The 24,973-nt window shown below is 41.6% G+C and overlaps 1 protein-coding gene across 1 annotated transcript in view; it reads right to left on the bottom strand.

Moving 5' to 3' along the window:
* LOC308298134 (uncharacterized protein) overlaps positions 1–24,433 on the bottom strand; it is a gene marked incomplete at both ends in the record, with an annotated part of 29,499 nt that extends 5,066 nt beyond the window's left edge. The window contains 3 exons of the mRNA XM_080741691.1: positions 21,426–21,759; positions 23,785–23,886; positions 24,409–24,433. Coding sequence (XP_080597817.1) covers positions 21,426–21,759; positions 23,785–23,886; positions 24,409–24,433 — 461 coding nt within the window. The remainder of the gene's footprint in view (positions 1–21,425; positions 21,760–23,784; positions 23,887–24,408) is intronic.
* Positions 24,434–24,973: the final 540 nt, after the last annotated feature.

The raw sequence follows: 24,973 nt of genomic DNA, 5'->3' as shown, positions 1-24,973 counted from the left end.
GTCACCATGTTTTGAAAGAACCTCTCTTCAAATGAGAAAACCAAGGCTCGAGGCCCGGGCCCCTTACACCGCCTAAACTGTACTAAGACTTCTCAGAAGGTGAGGTTATGCGTAATTCAAGAATGAGTATGGATGTGCCATAAAACAAATACTAAAGACAGGAGACTTCTATTTAAAATAATAGCTGTTAACTTTATTATATCAATACCGTTTGCACAAATGGGCTATTCTAAGTTCTAAGTAAAATCTATGTAAGGAGACAAAAGAGAAAATAATCCAGGTACCGGTACCAAAAAGGTTCGTTCAGTAAAGTACACAACAGCGAGCTGTAATGTTCTCGTAGGACGGACGCGGGCCCCCTCAAAACGAGAGGGGTTATACTAATGTTCAGATCTTCGGCAGGGGAGGCGAGACTTCTGATTGGTTCGTGGGAGGAGTCCTGAGCTGGACTCCATTGGTGGTTTCTTCAACTAAGCAGGCATGATTGGCCACACACTTAGAGAGGTAAGGCTGTCTGCCTCCACCCCTTTCGCCACGTGGTCTTCACTCCTCCTTTCCCCTGCCCCTGGACTGTGCCAAGGTGTCGTAGACGTCTTTCTACAGATGGTTGAGGAAGTGAGCTTCTTTGCAAACAATAGATCAGTGTATCTTTTGAAACAGTTTGAGGAACCAGGAACATGTGGACGTGCACCGACTGACCCTGTGCACGAGTAGATGAACTCTGAAAGAACCTTTTGGATGAATTCATGAACTTCTAACACATGAAGTGTGGCCGGGCCATAGGATAATACTGCAAAACATTGGCTTTCGGTACTTGGATATAATGTAAAAATACAGCACACACACACACACACACACACAACCATAGTATGATTTTCGTATACTTTCTATCATTTATCATTGATTCGTGAGTTAATCACATTATAATTATCAGGTGTAAGAGTATTCATTGATAATCAATCATTAGGGTAGAATAGATCCGTTTGTATTCTATCAAGGGATTACACTGTGTATAACCATTTTTCCTTCCACACCGTTCAGCGGTTTTAGACATTGGGCGTTATAGTGAGTAATTGGGTGTGGTGACCAACCGTCTTTCTACAGATGGTGTGCATGTTGCAATGTCTTGACCTCTGCTCTAGTAGAACGAGGAAGGGTGGTATGGTTTAGGCAGAGCAGAGATTCTGGAAAGTATCCGTAATACCAAGGTGATGTCGAAATGGTTAACAACAATCGAACTGTGTGCGTGCGAAAATATAGATCTATTTAGGTCAACTTAGGTCAGACACTAGCAAACATTTTGGTACAAAAAGTATTTGCAATATTATCATATCATAATATCATCAGTCTACAGTATACCACAAGAGTGGTTGCCGCATAACTGCTCACATTTTTGGATTGATCAACTGATTTTATTAGACAAAATGGAGAACAATACAGGTAGTCAACACAATAGAAATGTAGTATAGTACAAGAACAGTTAAACACCCTGCCTAAAAGCAACATCCCAAATAAGTCCTTTTACTGTCTTTTATACATTGGAAGTCCTTGGTATTTAATTCATGGACATAACAAATAGCAAGCAAAGAAAACATTCAATAATATTGCAGTTATAAAAACACTTTATGTACAGGATAGAGGAAACAAGGGGTGGGGCTGTATGGGAGAAGTGATAACTACCTCCTTCTCTTTGAGTTTTCAGGGCAGTTTTGAAGGATATACCAGCGATTAAGGGAGGTAGTCAAGGAATTCCACACCTGGGTGGCATTGTTGTAGAAGGAGAATTTATCCATTATGTCTTATGGGTTTGTCTTATCAGATCATTGTGCGCTCCCTCTGGTGTTGTGGCCGTGGGTGTCGCTAACCTTTTGGAGAGGTTTGGTCAGATATGCGGGTACTGAGGGGATGGAGGGCAGATTTGCATTGACTTTTTATGAAAGTCAATCCCATTTTTAGTTGTTTAACCCTGTCTTCAACGCTGAGCCAACTCAGGCTAGTAAAATGTGTGGGAGAAACATGGGTCATGGGCCCCAGGTCGAGAAGTAGCCAAATCAGTTTGTTTTGTGAGGTTTGGCGCTTAGTCTTCAGTGGCTTTATACATGGATGTAACAATAGAGTCCCAAATGTTTCTACCTCTTTTTAAACAAAACCTATAGATGTTTTAGATTAGGATCACATTTTAGTATATTCCAATGTTTCTGGATGGTTTTCTTAATTTCATGGCCTGAGGTATTAAATTCTGTAACAAAGGTGACTTATTTTTTAGCAGGCTCCAAAAAGGTTTGTCTTTGCACATCTCTCGTTTTATTTTCTGCTACATGTATAATGGAAACCTTATGACCACTCTGTCTGCACTTGTCAAACATTGTCCATATGGAATATTTTCCACTAAGCGTTCGGATGATAGCTCTGTGCGTGTAGCACACTATCTGTGGGTTTGCGGTAAATGGTGGCGTTAAGCTGTCCTAACTGAAATGCGTAAATCTAAAAAGTCAAACTCATTTTTCTTAACCAGTCACATGAATGACTATAACTAAAACTCTTATCACAATGTTCACAGTGAAAAGGTTTTTCCCTAGTGTGGACACGCTGGTGTCTATTCAGGTAAGATGAATGACTAAAACTCTTGTCACAATGTTGTGAAAAGGTTTTTCCCTAGTGTGGACACGCTGGTGACTTTTCAGGTAAGATGAATGACTAAATCTCTTATCACAATGTTCACAGTGAAAAGGTTTTTCCCTAGTGTGGCTGTGGACACGCTGGTGGCTCTTCAGGTTAGTTGACGTTCTGAAATTCTTGTCACAATGTTCACAGTGAAAAGGTTTTTCCATGGTGTGGATACGCTGGTGTCTATTCAGGTTAGATGAGTTACTAAATCTCTTATCACAATGGTTACAGTGAAAAGGTTTTTCTTCATGGTGGACACGATGGTGTTTATTCAGGGCATATGAGTGACTAAAACGCTTGTCACAATGTTTACAGTGGAAAGGTTTTTCTCCTTCGTGGACCTGCTGGTGGCTCTTCAGCTGAGATGACAGAATGAAACTCTTGTCACAGTGTTTACAGTGGAAAGGTTTTTCTCCAGTGACGACATAATGGTGTAATTTCAGGTCAGATGAATAACTAAAACTCTTGTCACAATGTTCACAGTGAAAAGGTTTTTCTTCAGTGTCTCCTGAGAGATATATATATATATATATATATATATATAGAGAGAGAGAGAGAGAGAGAGAGAGAGAAGGGGAAAGGCAGGTTAAAACTGGTGAGTATAAAATGAGGAGCAATTACAGCTTCCCTATTCATTTACTGTAAGAGCTAAATTAGTCACAATATTTAATGTACAATGTTTGCATTGTATTTTCTTGTGTGTTGGTTTAATATACATATAAGTAGGCTACTCATGTTTTAGACAGTATTGTATGTAATATTTCTTGTTAAAGTGCACCCTCTCTTGGTGATGCTGATACTACATAAGCTGAGCAGACCCACTGGTGAATTTTATTAGTTAATTAATGAGTGAGGGAAGACAGGAAAGATGCTAGTTTGGTCTGAAGGAACACAATAGTTTTTACTGTGTTCACCTTTCACTGCTGGTAATGTCAACGCTGACCCACCAGGCTCCTCTGGTCTTTTAAGTGGCTCCTCCTGTTCCTCTTTAATTTGTGGAGGCTCTGGTTCCTCCTGTTCCTCTTTAATGTGTGGAGGCTCTGGTTCCTCCTGTTCCTCTTTAATGTGTGGAGGCTCTGGTTCCTCCTGTTCCTCTTTAATGTGTGGAAGCTCTGGTTCCTCCTGTTCCTCTTTAATGTGTGGACTGGAGCTCCTCTCCCGTTCAAGAGAAACCTCCTCTTTAAACACAGCCATGTGCAGGATGTCTAGGAGAAGAAAAAAACATATGATACTGTAGCTAATACTGGATTCCTTAACAGTTTTACTGCCAGATGTTATTATTTATTTATTGGGTCTGGTGCCAGCAAAAAGCAGCTTACCTTTGCGACATTATAGAAAAAGAACTATTCATTTTTTTTCATTTTTTTTTATTTTTATTACATATGTACTTTGGCCATACTGGCAGCAGAGGGCAGCCTTATGCAAGAATTAATGTGAATTGAGCCGCCTCGGTTGCAGAACACGTAATCGCATCAGAGCAACAGATCCAGAGAAGGAAGAAGGAAGTGATTTAGGACTCCATTATTGCTTACGGGCGGTTCCCATCCTCCATGTACAAAATGAGGTATCATCTGCTTAAGTTGCAGTATTGGTACCTTAATCCCACCTAGAGCTTGAATACTACCATTCTGGTCGCTGGGTGTTGCCATGGTGACCAAAGGGTTCATCTGTGTGTTTTACTAAGCTGTCAATCACTACACACTATGTATGAAAACACTACAGCATTCTAATCTAGTTTTAGCAATAAATAAAGATTCAGTTACAGCAAGCAACTGCAACTACATTCATCTCCCGTACCATCGATACCCAAAACAACAGTAATGACTAAGGATATGTCTGCGCTTCCGAAAAAAAAAAAAGAAAAAAAAAAAGCTAGTAATTTAGACAAGCGGTTCTAAAATGATGTCGAACTGAAACAGTGTGTGTTGCTCTTACATTGTAACAATTTAGGCCAAATATCAAAATGTCTTGTGGTGCCAGCCAGGGAGTTAACCTGACAAAATGTTCAATTATGGCAAAACCATTACATAAGGCTGTGTATCTAGTAGAGTGAAATCACTCTCATAATACACACCCTTTGGGTTCATTCAATAGCACAAAATAACAGACACAACACAGAAACCAGTTCAGTTTATAATCAGTTCCAAAAACAGTGTTCGTGCAACCCAGTTCACCCGACTTCCCCGATCCCCACTCCAATGTTACAGCCCGCATGGTACGCACACCGTTGTATAACACAGTGTTTTCTCAACCTTTTTTCTGCATGGGCACACTTTTCATGTTCCAAGAATCCATGGGCACACCAACATAATACGCGGGTGTAAATATCGTCACTGTCGGGAAGAAACCTTGTATCTCCAAGTTTTAAATTTGTACGTTTCTTCGAAGCCCTGCTTCATCATACAAGGCAGTTGCACAACAGTAGTGAAAACAGCAGATCTACAAGCACACAACGCCTCGCACAGCGAGGCGTTGTGTGCTCACAATCGTGAGTAATTGCTGCTGCGCTAAGTTAGCTCCGTCTGTCTCGAAGGACTAGCATTCTGATCCTCGTTCAGCAGGCTTTAGCCGCTGTCCAATCCAAGGGATTCACACTTTGAAGTGCGCATTTCAAGGGCTATGACGTCACTGGTCACAGATCTACAAGCTCACAATGCGTCGCAACGCAACGCATTGTGAGCTTGTAGATTGCTATTTGGCGCGGCCCAGTGACGTCATAGCCCTTCAAATGCACACTTCAAAGTGCAAACCCCTCGGATTGGAAAGCGGCTCTAGAGTCTGCTCTGAGTGGGCGTATCCACCTCACTCACACATGTAGCGAGACGTCACCAAAGTTGCTTGCAATGCACACGGCTGGGCCAAATGAACGCTCATGAGAAATTTCCAGGAACCGTTATAGGAACCGATCATAAAAATATGACGGCTCCAGTTCTTCAATTTCGGAACCGGGTAACCGAAAGAACCGGTTCCGGGTCCCAAGTAACACTACTTAATACTGATGACATCAGGGATCTCCATGATATAAGGGCATAAAAGGTATTCTGTTAGTGTGATTCCCCTGACATCTTAGTGATGACAGTGTCAAACCGAGCAGTACACGGAGACATGACACAAGATGTGACACAAGATGTGATGGTTTTCATAGTAAACTGTGACCTACGGTCGCAATAATACTTGACAAGTTGTGAGTTTGACAAGTTGTGATGTGAGCTTGTAGATGGACTACTTCATAAATGTTCCCCTGCATAGCGATGCTAGGGTTCAAGTGGTTAAACTTACTGAAAAGTGGGTGATCTTCAGGTTCCTCCTGTTTAATAGAAATGGCCCTGGCTGAGTCTGGAGAGTTCATCTTCACCTGCAGTCTGGACTCCACACACTGGTCTGAAATGAAGCAATTCAACAAGGACGTTAATAACCTCAGAACTACTGGTGTCAGGAATATGAAAATAATGGTCCTAAGTGAAAGTAGCCAATCTGCTTTTAATGTTTCCGCAAATCGAGCGGTGCTATTTATGAGTTAATTTCATTAAGCGCCACACAAAGCATGGCCAATATGATCCTGCTGGGCAGCGACGTCCAAAGAGGTAAATGGCTATGTCCCGACCCCCAAACACGCGTGCAGTGCGGATGAGGTGTAATTGTGTTCATTTTTTGCCATAATCGAGCAGTCCATCGTTATTTTGACCTCATGGTGGCGCTAGAAGATCAAGGTCAATGGAACACTTGGTTAGGGTCAGAACACGTAATCGCATCAGAGCAACAGATCCAGAGAAGGAAGAAGGAAGTGATTTAGGACTCCATTATTGCTTACGGGCGGTTCCCATCCTCCATGTACAAAATGAGGTATCATCTGCTTAAGTTGCAGTATTGGTACCTTAATCCCACCTAGAGCTTGAATCCTACCATTCTGGTCGCTGGGTGTTGCCATGGTGACCAAAGGGTTCATCTGTGTGTTTTACTAAGCTGTCAATCACTACACACTATGTATGAAAACACTACAGCATTCTAATCTAGTTTTAGCAATAAATAAAGATTCAGTTACAGCAAGCAACTGCAACTACATTCATCTCCCGTACCATCGATACCCAAAACAACAGTAATGACTAAGGATATTTCTGCGCTTCCGAAAAAAATATATATAAAAAAAAAAAAGCTAGTAATTTAGACCAGCGGTTCTAAAATTATGTCGAACTGAAACAGTGTGTGTTGCTCTTACATTGTAACAATTTAGGCCAAATATCATAATGTCTTGTGGTGCCAGCCAGGGAGTTAACCTGACAAAATGTTCAATTATGGCAAAACCATTACATAAGGCTGTGTATCTAGTAGAGTGAAATCACTCTCATAATACACACCCTTTGGGTTCATTCAATAGCACAAAATAACAGACACAACACAGAAACCAGTTCAGTTCATAGTCAGTTCCAAAAACAGTGTTCGTGCAACCCAGTTCACCCGACTTCCCCGATCCCCACTCCAATGTTACAGCCCGCATGGTACGCACACCGTTGTATAACACAGTGTTTTCTCAACCTTTTTTCTGCATGGGCACACTTTTCATGTTCCAAGAATCCATGGGCACACCAACATAATATGCGGGTGTACATATCGTCACTGTCGGGAAGAAACCTTGTATCTCCAAGTTTCAAATTTGTACGTTTCTTCGCAAAGTAAAGCCCTGCTTCATCATACAAGGCAGTTGCACAACAGTAGTGAAAACAGCAGATCTACAAGCACACATCGCCTCGCACAGCGAGGCGTTGTGTGCTCACAATCGTGAGTAATTGCTGCTGCGCTAAGTTAGCTCCGTCTGTCTCGAAGGACTAGCATTCTGATCCTCGTTCAGCAGGCTTTAGCCGCTTTCCAATCCAAGGGATTCACACTTTGAAGTGCGCATTTCAAGGGCTATGACGTCACTGGTCACAGATCTACAAGCTCACAATGCGTCGCAACGCAACGCATTGTGAGCTTGTAGATTGCTATTTGGCGCGGCCCAGTGACGTCATAGCCCTTCAAATGCGCACTTCAAAGTGCAAACCCCTCGGATTGGAAAGCGGCTCTAGAGTCTGCTCTGAGTGGGCGTATCCACCTCACTCACACATGTAGCGAGACGTCACCAAAGTTGCTTGCAATGCACACGGCTGGGCCAAATGAACGCTCATGAGAAATTTCCAGGAACCGTTATAGGAACCGATCATAAAAATATGATGGAACCGGCTCCAGTTCTTCAATTTCGGAACCGGGTACCCGAAATAACCGGTTCCGGGTCCCAAGTAACACTACTTAATACTGATGACATCAGGGATCTCCATATAAGGGCATAAAATGTATTCTGTTAGTGTGATTCCCCTGACATCTTAGTGATGACAGTGTCAAACCGAGCAGTACACAGAGACGTGACACAAGATGTGACACAAGATGTGATGGTTTTCATAGTAAACTGTGACCTACGGTCGCAATAATACTTGACAAGTTGTGAGTTTGACAAGTTGTGATGTGAGCTTGTAGATGGACTACTTTATGCAAATGTTCCCCTGCATAGTGATGCTAGGGTTCAAGTGGTTAAACTTACTGAAGTGTGGGTGATCTTCAGGTTCCTCCTGTTTAATAGAAATGGCCCTGGCTGAGTCTGGAGAGTTCATCTTCACCTGCAGTCTGGACTCCACACACTGGTCTGAAATGAAGCAATTCAACAAGGATGTTAATAACCTCAGAACTACTGGTGTCAGGAATATGAAAATAATGGTCTCAAGTGAAAGTAGCCAATCTGCTTTTAATGTTTCCGCAAATCGAGCGGTGCTATTTATGAGTTAATTTCATTAAGCGCCACGCAAAGCATGGCAAATATGATCCTGCTGGGCGGCGACGTCCAAAGAGGTAAATGGCTATGTCCCGACCCTCAAACACGCGTGCAGTGCGGATGAGATGTAATTGTGTTCATTTTTTGCCATAATCGAGCAGTCCATCGTTATTTTGACCTCATGGTGGCGCTAGAAGATCAAGGTCAATGGAACACTTGGTTAGGGTCAGAACACGTAATCGCATCAGAGCAACAGATCCAGAGAAGGAAGAAGGAAGTGATTTAGGACTCCATTATTGCTTACGGGCGGTTCCCATCCTCCATGTACAAAATGAGGTATCATCTGCTTAAGTTGCAGTATTGGTACCTTAATCCCACCTAGAGCTTGAATCCTACCATTCTGGTCGCTGGGTGTTGCCATGGTGACCAAAGGGTTCATCTGTGTGTTTTACTAAGCTGTCAATCACTACACACTATGTATGAAAACACTACAGCATTCTAATCTAGTTTTAGCAATAAATAAAGATTCAGTTACAGCAAGCAACTGCAACTACATTCATCTCCCGTACCATCGATACCCAAAACAACAGTAATGACTAAGGATATTTCTGCTCTTCCGAAAAAAATATATAAAAAAAAAAAAAGCTAGTAATTTAGACCAGCGGTTCTAAAATGATGTCGAACTGAAACAGTGTGTGTTGCTCTTACATTGTAACAATTTAGGCCAAATATCAAAATGTCTTGTGGTGCCAGCCAGGGAGTTAACCTGACAAAATGTTCAATTATGGCAAAACCATTACATAAGGCTGTGTATCTAGTAGAGTGAAATCACTCTCATAATACACACCCTTTGGGTTCATTCAATAGCACAAAATAACAGACACAACACAGAAACCAGTTCAGTTTATAATCAGTTCCAAAAACAGTGTTCGTGCAACCCAGTTCACCCGACTTCCCCGATCCCCACTCCAATGTTACAGCCCGCATGGTACGCACACCGTTGTATAACACAGTGTTTTCTCAACCTTTTTTCTGCATGGGCACACTTTTCATGTTCCAAGAATCCATGGGCACACCAACATAATACGCGGGTGTAAATATCGTCACTGTCGGGAAGAAACCTTGTATCTCCAAGTTTTAAATTTGTACGTTTCTTCGAAGCCCTGCTTCATCATACAAGGCAGTTGCACAACAGTAGTGAAAACAGCAGATCTACAAGCACACAACGCCTCGCACAGCGAGGCGTTGTGTGCTCACAATCGTGAGTAATTGCTGCTGCGCTAAGTTAGCTCCGTCTGTCTCGAAGGACTAGCATTCTGATCCTCGTTCAGCAGGCTTTAGCCGCTGTCCAATCCAAGGGATTCACACTTTGAAGTGCGCATTTCAAGGGCTATGACGTCACTGGTCACAGATCTACAAGCTCACAATGCGTCGCAACGCAACGCATTGTGAGCTTGTAGATTGCTATTTGGCGCGGCCCAGTGACGTCATAGCCCTTCAAATGCACACTTCAAAGTGCAAACCCCTCGGATTGGAAAGCGGCTCTAGAGTCTGCTCTGAGTGGGCGTATCCACCTCACTCACACATGTAGCGAGACGTCACCAAAGTTGCTTGCAATGCACACGGCTGGGCCAAATGAACGCTCATGAGAAATTTCCAGGAACCGTTATAGGAACCGATCATAAAAATATGACGGCTCCAGTTCTTCAATTTCGGAACCGGGTACCCGAAAGAACCGGTTCCGGGTCCCAAGTAACACTACTTAATACTGATGACATCAGGGATCTCCATGATATAAGGGCATAAAAGGTATTCTGTTAGTGTGATTCCCCTGACATCTTAGTGATGACAGTGTCAAACCGAGCAGTACACGGAGACATGACACAAGATGTGACACAAGATGTGATGGTTTTCATAGTAAACTGTGACCTACGGTCGCAATAATACTTGACAAGTTGTGAGTTTGACAAGTTGTGATGTGAGCTTGTAGATGGACTACTTCATAAATGTTCCCCTGCATAGCGATGCTAGGGTTCAAGTGGTTAAACTTACTGAAAAGTGGGTGATCTTCAGGTTCCTCCTGTTTAATAGAAATGGCCCTGGCTGAGTCTGGAGAGTTCATCTTCACCTGCAGTCTGGACTCCACACACTGGTCTGAAATGAACAGCAGTCCATCGTTATTTTGACCTCATGGTGGCGCTAGAAGATCAAGGTCAATGGAACACTTGGTTAGGGTTAATCAGATGGCGCCAGAGGAAAGACCATTTAATTTTTTCTTTTTTATTAATAGAATAAAAATTGCCTTCATAAACACATTAGCACTACTGTTACACTCCCCCTTCCCTCAATGACCATACATGAAGCTAGATAGCATTTTTAGGTTTTACCTAAATCTGCTAGTGTTCTACCTGATATATTATCATGCTTATTATAGTGATGTGTATTACCTGCTTATTGTCGCCTTGGATTAAAAGCGTCCGCTAAATGCCTAAACTCTAAACTGTAAACATTGCTGCAGAAAGACAAGATTTAGGTTTTAACTGTTATAATTCATAACCTTTATGGTCCTTTTTCACCACAATACGTTTTTCATTTTGTCTTTATGTGGGAAATATAATATAATGTTATTATCACTCTGGATTAAAAGTGTTTGGTAAATGTAATGCTAGAATTTTATTTGTATTTATTTATTTTTAATCTAGGGTTGCAATACCTTCCAATGGCAGCCAATCCATCAAAACATTTTTTTGCAATCTGATTGTATTAAACAACATCAAACTCACCAATATTGGGGCTGTAATATGGAAAGCTTGGAGTATCGTCTTTCTATCTGCAAAGTGTTTGTTTCATAAAAACCTAGCTCCTTTCGGAACCCCTCACTCCACTGCTACGCAGATCTCGGAGCTGCATAGCAGTGGAGTGAGGGGTTCCGAAAGGAGCTAATAAAAACCCAACGTAGACATGCTATGAGTTGTATCTGACAATAACAATAAATCCGAGCAGACATGTTTTTTTTTTTCCTAAGTGTTGAACTTCGGAAGCGCTCGTCTTCTATAACGCCATGTCCCGCTGCCTCCTGTATTAGGCTATGACATTTAAATTTTAAAACCAACTGGTACACAGGACCGCTGTGAGTCTGTGACTTCCCACGACTGCTTCCAAACTCCAGCACTTAGAAAAAATAATCACCTGAACTGAATTTCTTGATAGAAAGTTCTCATAACATGTCTACGGTGGGTTTTTATGAAACAAACACTTTGCAGATAGAAAGAGGATAGGCTACTCCAAGCTTTCCATACAGCCCTTAACATTAAATAGTTTCGACCACACTGGTCTCTGGGACACCTACACGAGAACAAGGGCTGTTAAGTATGACATCATTTTGTAGGCAGAGGAGAATTTCTGCCCCCAGTTTCCGTGAATCTTTTTACTATTTTTACTATTTACACATTTTTCTTCTCTTTGTTATTGAAAGGAAAGTGTTAGAATGATACTTTAGTCGTTATTTTTTAGTCGTTGTTTTTTGAAATAGCGAGGGACAGAAAATGCTCTGGGGGCAGATTCTCCTCTGCCTACAAAATGATGTCATGGCTTAAAAGCCCCTATAGAAAGTGAGTGTAAGGCGGAGTTTCGCTCCAGATGACGTATTTCCCGTCGCCATCCTCGAGGGACGTCACTTATAATAATAATAATAAGTGCACTACAACGTTTACACAACCTCCATGACGATCCTATTACTGTATGTATTGAGATAGATTGTTGTAGGCTACAACAGTTATCATCAAAATAAACCATATCAAAGTGTGCGGGACATTTCTCTCTCAAAATAACAACTTTTCTAGTGTTATTTCTTATCCTGGTAAACATCATGGGTCTGTCCCTTGTTCAGCCATGTCAGATATATTTTCTCTTTAAACAAAACCGTTTGCTCAATCTCATTGTAGGCTATATCCTATAATATATTCAATAGATATATTTTTATGACAGATTTACTGGCCTCAACCTCCCGTGTAATATGTATAGCCTAGACACTTCAGTCAACTCTGCCACTTTACGCAGATCATCTGAGAGAGAACATTGTGGTCAAGCAAGGATCACTTTGTATTGAGAGAGAGAGGTGCGCTTTCTCTAATTATCCAACAGAAGAGAGAGAGAGAGAGAGAGAGAGAGAGAGAGAGAGAGAGAGAGAGAGAGACATGCTCAAGCCTATAATATATTAAATAGAAATATATGTGTTATGCCAAATTACAAAACCAAACCCGAGTGGCCCCGTAATGGTCTTGTCCATTTCCGTCCCGTTCTGATTCCTTTTTTTTTTCGAGACCCATGACATTGTCCTGAAATCCGTTATTTCCGAGGTTCAGAGAGACCCGAGCATTTAGCTTATTATTAGGCTATTAAAAGTCCATGCGTGCCTCTGCCTTTCATGTGGTGAGGTCTACTCAATCTAACATACTGTCTGCAGCTGTGTGAACTGATTGACAGGCACTGTCAGAAGTCAGAGCGGTGTAAACTTTATCATAAATGTAGACTTATTATTGTCAATGCTGCTGGTTGGTTGCCTAGGAATCTATAATATTAACATTGAAACAAAAGCCAGGGAGAAAGGAATGCTTTTAGGCTATTTTCTATCTACAGAGGTAAGTCATTTTCCGTTTAGAGAGAGAAAGAGAGAAATGGTCGAGTGAGCTTCACTTTGTATTGTAAGACGGGACCTGTGTTGCATTGCCGATTAAAATATAATCTCTTTAGGCCTAAGCCTATTTATTAAATCACAATCGAATGTTGTTTACTTGCATAATGGGGACACTTTTTTTTTTATTGTAGGCTATTTTATATGTAGTCACTGGAAAATGTTTCAACATCTGATCTCTCAGTACTGTTGCTTCAATTTTTTTTTTTTTTTTTTTACTGGTCCCCCTCGGCAATGGCGCTGGTTTTGTAGGCCGATAACTCCAAATCGGCCTACAAAACGTCATACGCACGTTCCCCATACCTTCTCCAAGAATTATCCTGGTATAGCCCTGAATACAGGACGGTCATATGTATATGACCGTCCTGTATTCAGGGCTAATCCTGGTACAACTTTAACGCCTCTAAAGTAAGGATTCCAGTCTCCACTGCTTTAGTAGCTTCTTTGAACTTGGTGTGTAAAATAAATTGCGAGCCAGCCTGTCCTGTCAAGTCACATTGCATTGTATTTGTATGCTGGCTGGTTGACTGTGGTTGTTGAGGCTCGTGCTAATGATGATGCTAATGCTCATTTGTTGTTGGAAGAGACTAACTAACACAGTCTTACTAGTTTACATAGAGAAAGAAGACATTAATGGATTCACTCACTGTGACGCAGACGCGTGAATTGGGAACTAAGAGGAGGTTTTGGCCAAACACGCCGTCCTGAGTGTTTGCTATGAAGAGAACTTAGTTAACTTTAACCCGGACGAGAGAGAGGGACGGAAACGGTCCCCGTCCTTCCCTCTATCTTGTCCGGGTTGAAACTCGGTAGTAGGCCTACACCTATTCAGTTCCCCCCAGAAGTACCAAAATATCTGGTAGGCCCTATTGATTGATTGATTGATTGATTGATTGAATATTTTATTTGCAGTTTGCATAGGGAAAATAGGGACTACAAGGTCTAAAGCATGGGGCTTGTTTACTCACTGTGTGTGTGTGTGTGTGTGTGTGTGTGTGTGTGTGCGTGCGTGCGTGCGTGCGTGTATATATATATATATATATATACATATACATATAGCCTACATATACATATATATATCTATATATATATATGAAAACCTCCAGCTCATGTCTGATGTCTGTCTGTCTGTCTGTCTGTCTGTCTGTCTGTCTGTCTTAGGGTTACCAACCGTCCCGTAAAATACGGGATCGTCCGGCTTTTGGAAACTAAAAGACGTGTCCCGTATTGAACTGATAAGGAACGCGCTTTGTCCCTTATTTTAAGGTCGGGGGGTAAATATGAAAGACATGGCGATTTAATAGAGAAATGACGGTGATTCTTCTGTCAATTCCCACTCTGCTCCTAGTGCTGCTGCATCCCATCGTTGCTGTGTGCGAGTCTGGGTGTTTGTGGGCAGCTATTGGCTCACTAAAACTCTGTCTGTCTGTCCATCTGTCACTCTTCATTACAATGACACCTCATCCCTAGCCTAGGGTCCCTTCACTTTTCGGGGTTTGATCCAGTTGGGAGCGGAAACCACTTTACATCATGTTGTAGTCCTACATGGATTACACTTTGGCCGGAATCAGTTTTAACACAAGGATATACCTTTAGGGTCTACCTAAATAAACCCCTTGATGTGGCGTAGTTTTGCTTTTGGAAAATGTGTTTGCTATAGGCCTATGCATCTTTTAGTCCAACTCGTAGCAACTGGCAAGACTACAATAGGCTACTCGAGCACTTTAATTTGGGGATTGGGGAAACAAACGGGGGGAAACAAAACAAAGCAACGCCGCTTATTCTGCTTGTGGTTTCCGCCTAGAACGGATCAACAGCCCGTTGTAAACGAACACCAGGGAAAGCCTGGTGAGGCGAGGTTACCTCATCCCAGCTCAGCAGAAGGATATAGCTGACCTGTTATGACATCAGAATGATTTTGCAAATTAGTTCCGTCCTTGTCCCTTTTATGCCCATGTATGGAGATCCCTGATGTCATCAATATTAAGACCATAGGGGGCACGGTGGTGCAGTGGTTAGCGCTTCGCCTCACAGCTAGAAGGTCCTGGGTTCCAGTCCTGCCGGGGGATGCTGTGGGCGTGTGTTCCTCCCTCCTCGTCATCAGCGCCCACACCCTAGGTGGGGTTGGCGATAGGGCCTTTCTGTGTGGAGTTTGCATGTTCTCCCCGTGTTTCCTAGGGTTGATACCCTCACAAAAACATGCAGAAGTCCTGGTCTCAATAATGCCTCCCCCAGGCCAGCCGGGGCGCCTGATGGAGGGGAAAGGAACTGGTTGGAGTAACATGTTCCTTCCACGCGCTACGTCCAAACCAGGGAAATCTCCACTGTGAGGTGAAAAGAAGCAACTTGGACTCCTCATGCATAGAAGGAAGCATGAGGTCAGTCCGTTGTCTCCCCAGTTTGGCAGAGTTAGAGTAGCACCCAGGATTAGCCTACATTAGACACTGGGTGAAAAAATATAAACAAAAATCGTTGGATAAAAATGTAAGGGAAAAGATGTAACAGAGCAATATAAGTGTGGCCATTTGTTTTTGCCTTTTGCAACAATACATGCCTTGGGGATGCAAAGTGTCCTGGCTTCATAAACCCATATTATTATTATTATTATTTATTATTATTTTTTTTTTGCATCAGGGCTACGAGTTCTGTGGCTTCTGGCTTCTTTGATTTACTCAAAGGGTTTGTGTGGTTAAAAGTTACAAAATACATAAGAAAACATGAATAGCCGAATAGTACCATGATCGATTACAGTAGGTTTTGTTGACTTTGAGAGTAGGCCTACGCGATTCTTTTAGCGCAGTATTTCAGTTCTTAACACACATTTCTTTAGATGGGCACAAAATACAAAAAAGAGAAATTTTATTATTGAGAAAAAATATATTTTTTTAATACTTGGACTGATATTGAACAGGATACTATATTTGTATTTCAAATATCTTTTTGTATTTTGTGCCCATCTCTGCCTCCTGTTCCTGTCTCAATGTTCAGTTGCACAACTGAACAGTGAACATTGTGTGTAGTTTTAGACAACAAGGTGATGTGTAATTTACATCAGTGTGTAAAGAAGGAAAATCAGAGTCTGATGCAGAAAAGGGAGTGTGAAGTAGCGCCAAATCGGGGCAAGTGATACATGAAGTTAAGGTTGTGAAAATTGGGGGAATGACATATTGATCTGTCAGAGTGGTTACAGATACTGCAGACGATTTCCTCACTTTGCTTTTGAGACAGACTGAGAAACCCAATGATATCACACTGCTGCACAAAGATGGACATCTTAGGTAAGCTTTTCATAACAATCAATCAATTCATATTGTAGGTTAGCTGTTCATAATCACATTAATATACTGTTATTGGGGGACTTGTAAACTAGTGTTGATTTCGTCCACTACAACTATGATGAAAATGTTCGACATTTTTCACTCAAAAAAAAAAAGTAATAAAAATTAAGCTACAGTGACTAAAACTAAGACTAAATTCATTGACAATGTTGTCAACCAAAAAAAAATAGACTGAAATGTTAGGGAGGGAATAGTGGAGAAGAGATCCAGTAAAACAAAAAGACTGCGCTTGGGTGTTGCACTCTGAAACGAGCAGATCTACAAGCTTGACTAAAAGTATAAAATCAGCCATTACGATCCCATCAAGGCTCGCAAAAATACATTTTAGCTGACTAAATTAACTGTAGATTTAGTCAACTGATATTTAGTCCTTTTATTCAAAAGACTAATGACTAAAACTAAAGCCAAATTTGCTGTCAAAATCAACACAGTCGTAAATGTTTCTATTGGTCAGTATTGTGATCAAAATGATCCTCTGTGTATGGGAGACATGACATTTGACACAATCTAAATTAGTCCATGGGCCAGACGAGATGTCGGTATCAAAAAGGTGGCAAAGGTTATCATGCATTTTATAAAAGCTCTATATCAGTAGATTATATTTTGGTATAACCCTTTCTTAGACCCAGCTAAATTGGTGTTATCAGCCGCTAGAGTTGTTGTCCCATTAACTTTACATTACAGGAAAAAAAAGCTAAAAATGAATCTGCTTTAATTAGCATAAGAGGGGTCCAACTAGGGGGTTTTCATGATGCTGAATCCATTGCAAGCATCTGTTTTGCATGAAAAACATCCGTGGGGCTAAAACGCCCCCCCACAACAGTGTGAAAAGTGATGACTCATCACTAAACCATAGTCTTGTGGGACAGTTTTTAGCCCAATGAATGTTTTTTGTGCTTTAACTTACCATACCCTGTTATTTCAGTTTGTTAATATTAGATATCTCTGCTGTCGGGCCGAAACCTCCTAACTCCAAAATGTTCATTTTCGTGAAAATGATCTCAAGTGGAGTTAGGAGTGTTTGACACCAAGGGCTTTTTACTACTTTTCATTGGTTCAATATTAGTTTGACCAACGCACAGATGTAAAGGGTGTTCAATAGCACATATTTATGAAAGAATAATCTGGAGGAGTTAGCTGGTTTGGCAGAAAGTGTGGAGTTAGGAGGTTTTGGACCAATCACTTTTTACTAGTACCATCCATTGTAATTGGTTCAATATTATTTTAACCAACAGTTTTTTTTTTCTTTTTTTCTTGGTAATAAAGATAAAGATCTCATCAACCCACCAACAGTGGTACCAGAAAACCGCTATATATTTACATAATACAACGTTTAAAACAAATGACAAGGTGCATGGGCACAATCGGAGTGGGTTTCAATAGAGGTAAGCGTGGACTGGAGAGGAACAGGTATACCAGTCAAAAAAAAGGACTTAAATACAGTGCACGCTTGTTTGCATAGAAAAAATTAATGATTTATCAGTGTATAGAAAATATATAGGTCTAAATAGGGCAGTGAGGTGATAACTTAAGATTTAAATTAAATTATAGGAAATGACTGAGGTCTAAACTCTCATTTAAACCATTAAGTTCCATGGTTTTTAAGGTATAAATCCAAAATGCCTCTCTCTGCAATAGTAGTTTTACCATGTCACCGCCTCTAGGTGGCAGGTTGACCTTCTCAATGCCCATGAACGTGAGGGTTGGTCGGCAGCTGATCCATGCCATTTCTTTATAATGGTTACAAATATTTTTAGATTGTGTTTGGTTTGTCCAATACCATACTACAAGAACACTACAACATATAAACCACATGAGTTTTGTTGCAGTTAATAAACCCCTTTATTTGATATACCTACCTGCCCGGTCTGTGGGTGATACCTTCACTGGTGTTGGAGCAATGTGTGCGTCTACAGTCTACCACAAGAGTGGTTGCCGCATAACTCCTCACATTTTTGGATTGATCAACTGATTATTTTATTAGACAAAATGGAGAACAATACAAGTAGTCAATACAAGAAATGTAGTACAGTAGAAGAACAGTAACACCCTGCCTAAAAGCAACATCCCAAATAAGTCCTTTTACGGTCTTTTATACATTGGAAGTCCTTGGTATTTAATTCTTGGACATAACAAATAGCAAGCAAAGAAAACATTCAATAATATCGCAGTTATAAAAACACTATATGTACAGGATAGAGGAAACAAGGGGGTGGGGCTGTATGGGAGAAGTGATAACTACCTCCTTCTGGCCTCCTGAAAGGTGAGTTTTCAGGGCAGTTTTGAAGGATACCAGTGATTAAGGGAGGTAGTCAAGGAATTCCACACCTGGGTGGCAGTGTTGTAGAAGGAGAATTTACCCTTTATGTCTTATGGGTTTGTGTTATCAGATCAATGTGTGCGCTCCCTCTGGTGTTGTGGCCGTGGGTGTCGCTAGCCTTTTGGAGATGTTGGAGGGCAGATTTGCATTGACTTTTTTTGAAAGTCAATCCCATTTTTAGTTGTTTAACCCGGTCTTCAATGCTGAGCCAACTTAGGCTAATAAAATGTGTGGGAGAAACATGGGTCATGGGCCCCAGGTCGAGAAGTAGCCAAATCAGTTTGTTTTGTGAGGTTTGGAGCTTAGTCTTCAGTGGCTTTATACATGGATGTAACAACAAAGTCCCACATGTTTCTACCTCTTTTTAAACAAAAGCTATAGATGTTTTAGATTAGGATCACATTTTAGTATATTCCAATGTTTCTGGATGGTTATCTTAATTTCATGGGCTGAGGTATTAAATTCTGTAACAAAGGTGACTTATTTTTTAGCTGGCTCCAAAAGGGTTTCTCTTTGCACATCTCTTGTTTTATTTTCTGCTACATGTTTGATGGAAACATTATATGACCACTCTGTCTGCATCACTTGTCATGCATTTCATGTGCTTTTACCTTAAAATCCACTACAAATGCACAAACATTGTCCATATGGAATATTTTCCACTAAGCGTTTGGATGATAGCTCTGTGCGTGTAGCACACTATCTGTGGGTTTGCGGTAAATGGTGGTGTTAAGATGTCCTTACTGAAATCTAAAAAGTCAATATGGTCTCCACTGTGTACCATAGTAAATGTTAACGTGGGATGTGTACCATTAATGTAATCCCTGAATTCTAACAACTCATTTTCTTAACCAGTAAATACCATTCCCTGCGAACCCAAAATATGGATGTGCGCTAATACTGCCAGGAATATCATTAATTTTCAGTTCAACATTACAGGATTAAAAGGGGGCTTTGAATGGCTAGAGGCTGTGTTGGATTTAATATACCACCAGAGAGCGCCAACGATGAGCTTTTCAACATATATCTATGCTTTTCAAGGTTTGAGTGATCACGTGATCTGCTGCGCCATTTACATTGGCCTGGAGCTAACCATTAGCGTGGACTAGCGTGGGACCCTGTGTGCCACGCGCGCTTGATGGTGTAATTATTATGATGGCCCATCAGCTGGGACATGTATCCACGCCACAGACACTAAAAACCGGGTCAAAATCCGACGGAATGACGCGGCGTTATGGATAGTAGTGTGTATTGAAAATAACGGCTAGGAGAGGCAATTTCACCCCCTGAAAAACCGGTGACGTTATGAACTTATCCTTAGCTTCCACGGTCACTCGTTACAATGCCATCAGTCAGGTAAGACCCTTTCTTCCGCCGAAAATATTTTTTAAAAATGCAAAAAAAATGCTTTTTATATAAAAGTCGATCCATAGTCGATCCGCAGAGAGTCTCCTACTTAGAATGTCGATCTCGGAGTCGACCCGCAGGAAGAGAGTTAAAATATCATCAATATATCTCTGCAGTCAAATGCTCTACCACAATATATAACCTTTTCTAGGAGCGTGGACACGCTGGTGTCTATTCAGGTAAGATGAATGACTAAAACTCTTGTCACAATGTTCACAGTGAAAAGATGTTCCTAGTGTGGACACGCTGGTGTCTATTCAGGTTAGACGAGTAACGAAATCTCTTATCACAATGGTTACAGTGAAAAGGTTTTTCTCCACTGTGGACACGCTGGTGGTAATTCAGGGCATATGAGTGACTAAAACTCTTGTCACAATGGTTACAGTGAAAAGGTTTTTCTCCACTGTGGACACGCTGGTGGTAATTCAGTTTATATGAGTGACTAAAACGCTTGTCACAATGTTTACAGTGAAAAGGTTTTTCTCCTTTGTGGACCTGCTGGTGGCTCTTCAGGTGAGATGACAGAATGAAACTCTTGTCACAATGTTTACAGTGGAAAGGTTTTTCTCCAGTGACGACATAATGGTGTAAATTCAGGTCAGATGAATAACTAAAACTCTTGTCACAATGTTCACAGCGAAAAGGTTTTTCTTCAGTGTCTCCTGAGAGATAGAGAGAGAGAGAGAGAGAGAGAGAGATAGATAGAGAGAGAGAGAGGAGAGGAGAGAAGGGGAAAGGCAGGTTAAAACTGGTGAGTATAAAATGAGGAGGAATTACAGCTTCCCTATTCATTTACTGTAAGAGCTAAATGAGTCACAATATTTAATGTACAATGTTTGCATTGTATTATTGTCTTGTGTGTTGGTTTAATATACATATAAGTAGGCTACCCATGTTTTAGACAGTATTGTATGTAATATTTCTTCACCCTCTCTTGGTGATGCTGATACTACATAAGCTGAGCAGACCCACTGGTGAATTTTATCAGTTAATTAGTTTTTACTGTGTTCACTTTTCACTGCTGGTAATGTCGACGCTGACCCACCAGGCTCCTCTGGTCTTTGAAGTGGCTCCTCCTGTTCCTCTTTAATGTGTGGAAGCTCTGGTTCCTCCTGTTCCTCTTTAATGTGTGGAGGCTCTGGTTCCTCCTTAATGTGTGGAGGCTCTGGTTCCTCCTGTTCCTCTTTAATGTGTGGAGGCTCTGGTTCCTCCTGTTCCTCCTTAATGTGTGGAGGCTCTGGTTCCTCCTGTTCCTCTTTAATGTGTGGAGGCTCTGGTTCCTCCTGTTCCTCTTTAATGTGTGGAGGCTCTGGTTCCTCCTGTTCCTCTTTAATGTGTGGAGGCTCTGGTTCCTCCCGTTCCTCTTTAATGTGTGGAGGCTCTGGTTCCTCCTGTTCCTCCTTAATGTGTGGAGTCTCTGGTTTCTCCTGTTCTTCTTTAATGTGTGGAAGCTCTGGTTCCTCCTGGAGCAGACTGGGGCTCCTCTTCCGTTCAAGAGAAACCTCCTTTTTACACACAGCCATGTGCAGGATGTCTAGGAGAAGAAAAAACCATGTGATAGCTAATACTGGATTCCTTAACAGTTTTACTGCCAGATGTTATTTATTTATTGGGTCTGGTGCCAGCAAAAAGCAGCTTACCTTTGCGATGTTATAGAAAAATGTTAATTATGTAATGTTATTACATAATTATGTACTTTGGCCATACTGGCAGCAGAGGGCAGCCTTATGCAAGAATTAATGTGAATTGAGCCGCCTCAGAACACGTAATGGCATCAGAGCAACAGATCCAGAGAAAATAACAAGGAATTGATTTGGGACTCCATTATTGCTTACGGGCGGTGGATTTTTGAGAGCAGCGTTACGGGAGATGTTTGTACTGTACACGGCAGTGCGACCCCTCATCAGCTTACGGACATCAAACAAGGTAAAAGAACGAGCGTTCGTATTGAAATTGAGCAGCGTTCAGAATTGGGGCGAAAGGGAACATCTGTAGCAGTAAAATAGTTAACAGTAAATAAACATTCCCATCCTCCATGTACAAAATGAGGTATCATCTGCTTAAGTTGCAGTATTGGCACCTTAATCCCACCTAGAGCTTGAATACTACCATTCTGGTCGCTGGGTGTTGCCATGGTGACCAAAGGGTTCATCTGTGTGTTTTACTAAGCTGTCAATCACTACACACTATGTATGAAAACACTACAGCATTCAAATCTAGTTTTAATCTAGCAGCAAATAAAGATTCAGTAACTGCAAGCAACTGCAACGACATTCATCTCCCGTACCATCGATACCCTGAACAACACTAATGACGAAGGTTATTTCTGCGCTTCCGCAAAAAAAAAAGAAAAAAGAAAGCTAGTAATTTAGACCGGCGGTTCTAAAATGATGTCGAACTGAAACAGTGTGTGTTGCTCTTACATTGTAACGATTTAGGCCAAATATCAAAATGTCTTGGGGTGCCAGCCAGGGAGTTAACCTGCCAATTATGGCAAAAACATTACATAAGGCTGTATATCTAGTAGAGTGAAATAGCTCTCATAATACACACCCTTTGGGTTCATTCAATAGCACAAAATAACAGACACAACACAGAAACCAGTTCAGTTCATAGTCAGTTCCAAAAACAGTGTTCGTGCAACCCAGTTCACCCGACTTCCCCGATCCCCACTCCAATGTTACAGCCCGCATGGTACGCACACCGTTGTATAACACAGTGTTTTCTCAACCTTTTTTCAGCATGGGCACACTTTTCATGTTCCAAGAATCCATGGGCACACCAACATAATACGCGGGTGTAAATATCGTCACTGTCGGGAAGAAACCTTGTATCTCCAAGTTTCAAATTTGTATGTTTCTTCGCAAAGTAAAGCCCTGCTTCATCATACAAGGCAGTTGCACAACAGTAGTGAGCACAGCAGATCTACAAGCACACAACGCCTCGCACAGCGAGGCGTTGTGTGCTCACAATCGTGAGTAATTGCTGCTGCGCTAAGTTAGCTCCGTCTGTCTCGAAGGACTCTAGCATTCTGATCCTCGTTCAGCAGGCATAGAGTCTGCTCTGAGTGGGCGTATCCACCTCACTCACACATGTAGCGAGACGTCACCAAAGTTGCTTGCAATGCACACGGCTGGGCCAAATGAACGCTCATGAGAAATTTCCAGGAACCGTTATAGGAACCGATCATAAAAATATGATTGAACCGGCTCCAGCTCTTCAATTTCGGAACCGGGTACCCGAAAGAACCGGTTCCGGGTCCCAACCCTACTTAATACTGATGACATCAGGGATCTCCATATAAGGGCATAAAAGGTATTCTGTTAGTGTGATTCCCCTGACATCTTAGTGATGACAGTGTCAAACCGAGCAGTACACGGAGACGTGACACAAGATGTGACACAAGATGTGATGGTTTTCATAGTAAACTGTGACCTACGGTCGCAATAATACTTGACAAGTTGTGAGTTTGACAAGTTGTGATGTGAGCTTGTAGATGGACTACTTCATAAATGTTCCCCCTGCATAGCGATACTAGGGTTCAAGTGGTTAAACTTACTGAAGTGTGGGTGATCTTCAGGTTCCTCCTGTTTAATAGAAATGGCCCTGGCTGAGTCTGGAGAGTTCATCTTCACCTGCAGTCTGGACTCCACACACTGGTCTGAAATGAAGCAATTCAACAAGGATGTTAATAACCTCAGAACTACTGGTGTCAGGAATATGAAAATAATGGTCTCAAGTGAAAGTAGCCAATCTGCTTTTAATGTTTCCGCAAATCGAGCGGTGCTATTTATGAGTTAATTTCATTAAGCGCCACGCAAAGCATGGCAAATATGATCCTGCTGGGCGGCGACGTCCAAAGAGGTAAATGGCTATGTCCCGACCCTCAAACACGCGTGCAGTGCGGATGAGGTGTAATTGTGTTCATTTTTTGCCATAATCGAGCAGTCCATCGTTATTTTGACCTCATGGTGGCGCTAGAAGATCAAGGTCAATGGAACACTTGGTTAGGGTCAGAACACGTAATCGCATCAGAGCAACAGATCCAGAGAAGGAAGAAGGAAGTGATTTAGGACTCCATTATTGCTTACGGGCGGTTCCCATCCTCCATGTACAAAATGAGGTATCATCTGCTTAAGTTGCAGTATTGGTACCTTAATCCCACCTAGAGCTTGAATCCTACCATTCTGGTCGCTGGGTGTTGCCATGGTGACCAAAGGGTTCATCTGTGTGTTTTACTAAGCTGTCAATCACTACACACTATGTATGAAAACACTACAGCATTCTAATCTAGTTTTAGCAATAAATAAAGATTCAGTTACAGCAAGCAACTGCAACTACATTCATCTCCCGTACCATCGATACCCCAAACAACAGTAATGACTAAGGATATTTCTGCGCTTCCGAAAAAAAAAAAAAGCTAGTAATTTAGACAAGCGGTTCTAAAATTATCTCAAACTGAAACAGTGTGTGTTGCTCTTACATTGTAACAATTTAGGCCCAATATCAAAATGTCTTGTGGTGCCAGCCAGGGAGTTAACCTGACAAAATGTTCAATTATGGCAAAACCATTACATAAGGCTGTGTATCTAGTAGGGTGAAATCACTCTCATAATACACACCCTTTGGGTTCATTCAATAGCACAAAATAACAGACACAACACAGAAACCAGTTCAGTTCATAGTCAGTTCCAAAAACAGTGTTCGTGCAACCCAGTTCACCCGACTTCCCCGATCCCCACTCCAAT

The sequence above is a fragment of the Nannobrachium achirus genome, assembly GCF_963921795.1.
Source record: "Nannobrachium achirus genome assembly, chromosome: 14".
Taxonomy (NCBI): Eukaryota; Metazoa; Chordata; class Actinopteri; order Myctophiformes; family Myctophidae; genus Nannobrachium; species Nannobrachium achirus.
The sequence above is the reverse complement of the archived record's forward strand: the minus strand, read 5'-3'. Positions and strand labels throughout refer to the sequence as shown.